The 9,217-nt window shown below is 39.0% G+C and overlaps 1 protein-coding gene across 3 annotated transcripts in view; it reads left to right on the top strand.

Annotated features, from left to right (window-relative positions):
• Nucleotides 1–2,682, top strand: part of PTPN14 (protein tyrosine phosphatase non-receptor type 14) — a 103,075-nt gene extending 100,393 nt beyond the window's left edge. For all 3 annotated transcript variants that reach the window (XM_031595714.2, XM_090135051.1, XM_090135050.1), the window contains one exon: nucleotides 1,115–2,682. In XM_031595714.2, the coding sequence (XP_031451574.1) occupies nucleotides 1,115–1,243 (129 nt within the window). In that variant the 3' untranslated portion in view covers nucleotides 1,244–2,682. The remainder of the gene's footprint in view (nucleotides 1–1,114) is intronic.
• Nucleotides 2,683–9,217: the final 6,535 nt, after the last annotated feature.

A 9,217-nucleotide genomic window follows, 5' to 3' on the forward strand; every position in this document is an offset into this window, starting at 1 on the left:
CTGGAGATATGATGGCAATGCCAAGTGAATTTTACAGCAAATCATGTTTTACTTCAGAAAAATCCCTGCTTCACACAGCTTATTTGTTTTCTGAATCAGACCATTACAGAATGCATGTGCATCTATGTGCTCATTAGGATTAGAGGTATACTCTTACAGTGGATCTTCCAATCTGTCCCCACTTACTGTACTTTAGTTCCTGTTGCAGAGCATTTTCAGGGCACACAGATGAATTTCATTTGGATGAAACAAAGCTGGAAGATGCTTTTTTGGAAGGCATCAAATGTTTTCCAGCTGCTAATGGACACTGAGTACATGGCAGCAGACAAACACTAGCCTGAAGTCTGCAAAATAAATATGGTGGATTTAGGATCTTCAGGGCCAACTGTTTTACTTTATGGACTGATGTTCTTACAGAGTGCTATGCAGTAGCACAGACTTAGCTGTGGGAGGTGAGGTGTCAGGGTTCTTGGATCTTTTGGTGACAGTCATTTTCCTTCCTGTAGTGGAAAGATCAGTATATTTGCCTGCACTTCAATTTTGTTTGAGGAACTTTTATTCTTCAAATCATATACCTGCTTTCATTTGAAAACTCTCTCAGATCCTCCCTCAGTGAAGGTACTTAAGCATGGATCAGAGCAGTAGGCTCTGAGTGGTGGAGTTGAACTGGACTATACAGTATTAGCTGTTCCAATTTTGTGTTAGACCTTACTGATATATCTAGGTCTTAGCCTGAGGTAATACAGTACGTTTTACTGAGTTGAAAATAGCTATATTGAATTAGAAACTTGCAAAGAGAACAAACCCTTTATTTTACGTTCAGTTGATGAGAGGTAATAAGTGGTACACCATTGGAGGATGAGAGTATGTGGTCATCTGCAAGTTTAGACTGGTCCAGAACTTCACATAAGCTTTAGCTGGGAAAGCACCAAATGCACAGTAACCTTTTGTGCGCTAATGATTTAATCCTTAAATTATTCAAAAATTGGTGACAAAAAATTGTAATAGTTCACTATGATTGGTTAAAATTCATTACATTATAACTGAAACTTGATGTAACGACTGTCTGATCTAACAAACTTACATCTTTATGAATTTTTCCTTGACTTTACAGAAAGTGGATGTCCCTGTGATGCTGAGACACCTGCGGGAGCAGAGAATGTTTATGATCCAGACCATAGCCCAGTACAAATTTGTCTATCAAGTGCTCATCCAGTTCCTGCAAAACTCAAGACTTATTTAATCTCTTCAAACATCTCAGAGCCAGCTTTGTGGATGTGACTGAACCTTTCTAATGAATGAGGGGAACTGCCTTGACAACACAGCGTGCAATCCATGTTGCACTTTTTAAAGCTGTCTTGAAAGTAAGGAATTTGTTCTTTACTAGAGTCTCCCATGGATTATTTTATAGAAGATATAATTTATTTTTCTTAGAATAATTTGTGAATTACTTTAATAACTTGTAAAGCTTACGTGAGCTTCAAATTGAACTATATTTGACATGACTGGTCTGCATTGTAACATGTCCGTAGGGACGGCAATCCTTCATAAATGTAGAATACTGGCCTTTATTTTACTACACAATTTCTGAAATGAACAGTTATTTGGCAGCAGGTTTTGTCTTACATAAGAACATTCTGACCCAGATGTGTAGCTTCTATGATTTAAAAAGAAGAAAGAAAGACCTGCTAGATGTCAAATACAGTTCTAAATGGAAGCGGAGGACACGCCGTCCTGGGACAGGGAGACCTAAGCCTCTGCATATGCAGGGCACATTACAGAGGGCTCAAGCATGGGCTGTTGTGAGGGCAGAGAATTTGGGTGCTGAACTGTTCAAATTCCATAAGAATTACAGTTTTAGATTAGTCCTTAAATAAGCAATATTGGTTCTTTTAAATTAAGCCTTTGCTATTTGTGGTCCTTAAAGGGATTCGTGTAAGAGTTGAAGCAGTATTAGAAAACTGACCAAGAGCAGGGTGAGACTAGTGCATCTTTCCTGTAGATACGGGTTGAGCAGTAGAGGGTTTCAACTACATGCAGCTGAAAAAAAAAAATGTATCAAAAGAAGCATCTTTTATGAATTGCACAGAAACTTTTATTGCCTTATGATAACCTTGTGTGGAAAAGGAATCAAATTCAAATTGGACATCTCCAGTCACCTGTCTTTGTTTCCTGTGTTTTCAGTGCTGTAGTTGTTTTATTTTCTAGTCCACTGAACTTCGTAAAAACAATCAGTGCTATTTTTATTCTGTCCAGCAGTGATTCTTGAGGGCTTTAGTTTAGAGTCTGCCCTGATTGTTTCCCCATCACCATCTTGTGATTTGTGCATGTACCAAGCAGTTTTTTGGTATTGGTAGCTCTCATCTTGTTAGGGTGTTTTTTTGTATTAAATTGCACAAACCATCTCTCTTCTCAGGCTGCTGTTTCAACACTACTGGTCATTTGGGTTCCCCCTTCTATTTATTATTACTCTTTTATCCTGGTAGTCTTCAGGGTTTCCAGTTAGGATTAGGAGTCTGTTGTACCAGACATTGCATGAGTACATAATGGACTAACAGTCCTTGCCTGAAGTTCATAACAGAAAAGGGAACAAACCTACTCATCCACTTCACAGCTAGATTAACGAGTTCTTAAATGGCTTGCCCTGGCCCAAAAGTGAAGTCTATGGTAGAGCTAAGAAAAAAATCCATGTCCTGCAAGTATTTCACTGGCCAGGCCTGTCCTCTGCTCTTTCTCCTCTTCTGTCCCTCAGCATTCACCAGCTGTTTTGCACAACTTTGTGCATGATCCTTTCTCCAGATTGTTTCATTGGAGCAAATCACATTATGAATTACCTTGCAGCATATGCATGGTAGCATGTACTTACAGTTACTTAGAAGCGACAGGAACTGTATATATATATATAAAAAAAAAAAGCTTTAACAAGTCATGATGCAATTCCCACCTTGTTACTTATGGTGCATGAGATGGACAGAGAAGTTCCTGCACTGAAATTGCTTCCCTCATCATGCTGACTCCTTTTTCCTTTCCTTGCTACCACCTCCTGCCAGTGCTCTGCTTGGACCTGCTGGAGGATGGATCAGGCTGGAAGGGAGCCCATGCAGACTCCCTAGCCCTGCTCAGCACAGTGTTGGACAGGCTTGCCCAGGGGCACATCCAGTAAAATTTCAAAAATTTCCAAGAGTGGAGGTATTGCAACCTCCCTGAATAACCAGATGCAATGTAGTTACTCTTTCAGTTAAATTCTTGGTAATCATTTCCCAGATAAATTTCATCATTTAGTCCTTCACTGCTTTTCCTTCTTACCCATACCTCCGAATGGGTGGCCCCATCCTTATCTCATTTCCACCCCTACTCCAAGGTCACTCTCCTCCCTTTCCAGAATCCACGTTCCTTTCATGCTCACTTTGTCCTCCCTCTGTCTGCAGTTTTGCATCCCCAGCACAAGCTGGTGCCCTGTTTTTTTTTTTTTTTTCCCCCTATTTCCTACTGTTTTTCTTTCCTAAATGACGTGTGTCTTCATTTCTTCTGAGGATACAGCTGCTATGTGGCATTATGTGAAATGCAGTTGTTTGCCTTTCTGCTAACAACAGTTTCAGCAGCAGCAGATGGAACAGGTCAGGTTGACATTGTTAAAGGCCATGGGACGTAAATTCCCAGCTCCCAAATGATTCAGGTGCATCCCAGAACAGACTGCAATCCAAAAAAGACCGCAGTGTTTTGGAGAGTCACAATTACTGCACTCATCTGAGAGCATCTCACACTGCTGCTTTTCTGAAACTTCCCTACTACTATGTGGCAACAAAGAAAACCAGTTGTTCTGCTGTTCTTGTTTTAAATGCATATGGCCAAGCCATAACTAGCTTTAAGTCAATGTATAAAGGCCTAAGCCAAGTACTCTGAGTTCAGGATCACTAATGGGACCTACACTCCTGCTTTTCCCTAAATGCTGCGAGGGCTTAATCTAAGGCTCTGTACCAGAGTCCTTCTGAAATGCATGTAAAACTCTGCTTTTTTTGCTGCTATGCCATATGGGTGTAACAATATGACAGGAATTCTAGTAGAGATTTTCAGCAACCAACAAATGGCCGTGACTTCTTTAGCTGTAATATCTTAACCATGTTCCTTTTAGGGATCAGTTGAGTTTTCAGTCAACTTCAGTTTTCTCTAATTCCTTCTGCCACTGCCAACGTGTCTCCTGTTACATTAGCAGCAACCATTTTAAAGTCTTTTCAGCAGCATCTGCATGATAATTGCACAGAGATGCTTTACATCTGGGAAACAAGCCAAAGAATAAACCTTGAAGCAAAGTGTATTAAATTAGTTATCTCATTTTAGCTTTTTGAATAATTTCCTAATGATGAATTAAGTTTGAACTCAGAGCTGTCAAGTCCCATTGCTCCACTTGGAATTTGAGAAGTAGAAAATCAGGAGGAAAAATAATCTGCCCCTGTGTCTTATTACTCAGTTATTCTTGGCTGAAATGCATCCTACTGTTTCTACAGTCAGTACAAAAAAGTTACTTCATAAGAGAATGTAAATAGCTGTGTTTAAAAGGAAAATTAAGCAAGCGTCACATTATAAGTGTCTTAGAAAAATATTAATTATGAAATGGCACCAAAAATCCTTTCCAAATTAAGTCAGTACTCATTAATGAGCCAAATAAATGGCCACATAGTAAACAGTCATTTCCAATTAATTCCTAAGACGGCTGGTGTGGTAGATAGAAGCCAACGTGACTCATTTTTTCCCTTTCATTGTCAAAGAACGGTAATTTTAAATTTTCCCTTTCATCTGACTTGTCTATTTTTTCCTGACATATTTTATCTTGACTTGATCTGCTTGCTAATATCATAAGTGAACTGGGGCAGTGTGTGTCATTAGAGGTTCTTTTCTACCCCAGCTTGCAAATGAATCTCAGCACATCAATGATTTATTACTGAAATGGGTTACACTGTTGTAGGGGAAAAACTGAACCTCCTGACTTTAACTTGTTGTAGCTTTATCAGTCCTAAACCACTTGGGCAATACTTCCTAACACTTTAGGGAGTGACAGGAAAATGCGTATTGTATCCAGTTTCATTAGTCATTGTAGGAGTGAAACCATCAGACTTAAAGCAGTTCTGTTCAGTTTCTGGCCCACAGACATAACAGCAGAATTCTTTACTACAAGGGGAGGACAATTTTGGGTTGCAGCATCATGTACTTTTTAACCCAAAATGTGACAGTGAGTAGGTTACAGTAGAACAGTTTCATCCATTTTGAATGAAGTTTGGATTGAAAATCTTATTTAAAAAAAAAAAACAAAACATCAATTTAAAGAAAACGGAATCATACCTTAAAACATTGGAAACCAACAGTCTTCTCCAAGGTTCCCATGTTGCAGTCTGGCACATTTAGGCTATGCTCCTCAGATTATTTTCTAGGAGAAAGCTCAGAGTGGATGAGCCTTAGTTGGGAATTCATTCTGTGTCTTCTCCTTTTTATGCACTTTTAATCTATATTTTCTTTCACAATATTTAACAGCTTCTTTTTCTTTAAACTCATCCCAATGTTTGCATTGAGGTTGATGGCATCAAATTTTCGCTTAATGTTATGGTCAGAGCATTTCATGCTTAACGTTGTCTGAGTTGAGGATGGGAGATCTCAGTTGAGTCGCTCACCAGCAGTCTGCCCAGTGCTGCTGACATCCAGTTTCTGTCCTCCATGGGCTGCGCTTGAGAACACTGGAGCTGCACGTCAGCTGCTCAGGTCCCACTTGTTCCAGCTGCTGCCCAGGCCTGCCTTGGCACCTCTTATCCTCGGCCAGTTGAGGTAAGACAGAGCTTGATCCCACAAACCTTCTATTAATAGGTGTATAGGGACCCCAAATGCTCAGCCTTACTGGAAGTAGTTTTTCCTTAAACTAGTGTTTCGAGTGAAAGGAGATTCACCTGTGGGTAGCAGGCAATTCAGCAGTTAGAAACCATACAGTTTCTAACAGTTGGCTCACAGCAGCCAACTTCCCAGCAGTTTTCTGGGATGACATGAAGACTGAATTAGTTGTTGTCAGTCTTGCTAACAGTCTAGGAGCTGTGCACTCAAAAAGTAGAAGTATCAGTATGGCTGATCCCCGCTGCTGTAGCAGCTTTCATACCTCACTGAGAGGTTAAATTTTGCTGCTGTTTTTAGGGAAAAGAATACATGTGGAACTCAAGGGTGGCACACATTTCATGAAATAAAGGGTGTATCGTACTGAAGAAGCAAATATTCATAACTGATCTTGCAAGGTAAAACACTGCATGAAAACCTAATCTCCATAAAAGTACTCCATAAAAATGTACACAATTCTGCTGCTGTATGTATGGTTCAGTTGTGCAGTATGGAGTTTGATGTCAACAAAAGAAGGGCTACAGGGCCAAAATCCTGAAGGCAACTGTCCCCAGCTCATTCTTAGCCTTCTATAAAGGTTTTCCTTACAGAACTGAGGAAGCTCTTGCCTTGTGAGAGAAGAGAGGAGGACATCACGCATGCAGCCACGTGTAGCCTTGACTTGCAAGGACTGTGATTTGAGGAAGGGAACAGTTGGTTGTTTGGGCTCTTGGGCCAACAAGAGAAGGCTGAGTTCTTAGCCACAGATAAATTCCTGTTAGATTGTGGAACAAAACAATACTGTGCAGCTTAAAAATAGCAGTGTTTATATAAATATTTAAAAGTAAATAGATTTTTAGTGTAAGATATTCTAAAACCAGTGAAATTCACTTAGTTCCTCTCAGCCATTTTTCAGCTGGTGTTTTCCTCATTGTTGAAGTACTGATACTTTTGATCTGCGCACACCTTAACTGAGAGTTTCCCTGCTGCAGCAGTGGGACTTTGCCTTTGGAGGGTGGCCTGGAAGTAATGGGTAGAAGAACAGCTCTCATTGGAGAATCCCAGTACTCTTTAACAGTGAAAAAAACCCCAAAAATCAAACAACCTATGTTCATTTCAGGCATCTGCTCAAGTATTAGTGCTTAATAGTTTTGTTTTTCTTCTTCTAGATCATCTACTTAAAGACAGTCAGTGTTTTGGATTGAGTCTCTGTACTAAGTCACTTCAGTGGAAGCAGTCCCTGATCAGACAGGCAAGAGTGAGGAAGGCTTCCTATAAAATTCTTCCAAGGCAGGCTGGTATTTGATGCTAAAGGAAGAAAAATAATTGAAGGTAGCACAGGGTGTTCAGTCCCAATAGCACAGCTGGCAATCAGTGATTTAGGGGCTTCCCAAGTTTTATATTTATCCCAATTTTTGTGTTTAAAAATCACTGATAGCTCCATCTTCAATGAATTGCTTTTAAACCCAATTATTCCTCTGGCCTTCACAACATCCTATGTTGGTGAGTCCCACAATTTAATTATACATAAATATGTAAGAACTTCCTTTTTGTGTATGTTAAAAGTATTTTCTTGCTGCTACTCGGAATCTTTAATTAAAAAGAAAAAGCTTTTTAGTGCCAGAAACATTGTTAATAGTTTGTTACTTGTTTACCCTGTTGAGATTGCTCCATATGGAAAACATGTTTTCCTCATTGGTTAAGTACCTTTCTTTTGATATTTTACAAAGGAGAAGAGTTTACACATGCAGATGACTGTAATATTCCCACATATAATTGTGTGGGTCATGTTCAATGAAATAACATGTTTAAATAAGTTTTATGTCACTGGATTTTACTGTCCTGTTTTACTTCAGTATTTTTATGCTTTGGTTGTATTTGTTCTGTAATTCTGTACATGACAATTTAGCTCAAACAGTAATCTGAATCTCACACCCTCATTGTATGTATACATTTTGTAGAGAAACGGGATATCAATTACATGCCCTTCCTGCCCCCCCCATCTCCTGTTAGGGATGAATGGCAGAACTATGCTATGATATTGAAAGTCTTTTTTTTAAAAAAAAAATAAATCTATGCATGCTATTTTATATCTTAATGTATTATTCTTATCAGTACATAAGCTTATGCTTGTCAGTTTTATCTTATGTATAGAACTGATTACTTTTGACAGTATTTTTGCACTGTTTCTTCTCTTTCTCTTTTTATAAAGTTCTATTCGGCATTAATTGACTGCAATATTTTTTTTTTTTACCCTTCACTGCCTTTATGTAAATATAGCCTTTTCAAATATGAAAATGTTTTCCATCACTAAGTTGTTTTTTTTTTTTTTTTTGGTAAGGCTGTCCTTCATATTCACAATATACAATAAACCATTTTTTTCAAGGAAAACAATGCTTGAGTTCTTTGCTCTGCTGGCTTAAGGGTGGTCTGTATTTGCACCTTCTGTGCTTGTGTTAGTGTTAGTTTTCCATGTTAGCCTGATTGGCATAATGAAAGCTACCCTGAGATCTGAAGAATCTTCTATAAATGGCACACCAGTGTCTCAAGGGGAAAGCTACTTGTGCTCAAATTAAGCTGCTCTTCATTCTCTAATGTTGAGGTATAGCTCTCATCAGAGCCTGGACTTCTCACCTCTGACATGAAGGTGCTATTTCCCTACACAAGGGTTTGCATGACAAGGTTAAGGTAGGCTTGAAATAGGCAGCTGCTACACCCTTCCTAGGTTTGGCTGTGGTTAAATGGTCCTGAATCTCTGGAATCATAAGATCTGGTGCAGTTTTATGTATTTCACTACCAAGTGCTTGCTAAAGAGCACTGACAGCTTTCAGCAAAATGATCTGGTGAACCCTTGCTCTCTAGGTGTTTTATTTTCAGAGGAACACTTACAAGTAAGAAAATAAGATACTTTTAAACAGGAGTGATGTACTGGCTCTCATTGTACTTTCTAAGATGTGAAAGCAGTAAAGAACAGTCATCTAGTTTTACTGTGCAATATACATAACTCTGAATGGTACTGGAAGTACAGAGCTACTCTCTTCCTCCCTCCCTCCTTTAAAAAAAAATATATTCTGCCATCAATCTAAAGAGAGGAGAAAAATACTCCAGAGTCTTACAGATGTGTAAGGAAAGCAGATGTCCTCTGGATTATTTCCTCAAAAAAAGGTCTTGTCTCTCCACTAAGAGTAACAGCTAGTAGAACAGCTTTAACCCACTGTAATAAGTTTATCATAACTTATAAAGGGGATTGAAATACCAGAAGTTGCACAATTCATGTCTTGTGCAACACTTGAGCTCTGAGACAGGTGCCAGCAGGCTCTGTGCATCGCATGCTGAGCTCTAGGTACTTACAGTGACAAATTCCTAC

Source organism: Phasianus colchicus, chromosome 2 (assembly GCF_987193195.1).
Source record: "Phasianus colchicus chromosome 2, bPhaCol1.hap1.1, whole genome shotgun sequence".
Taxonomy (NCBI): domain Eukaryota; kingdom Metazoa; phylum Chordata; class Aves; order Galliformes; family Phasianidae; genus Phasianus; species Phasianus colchicus.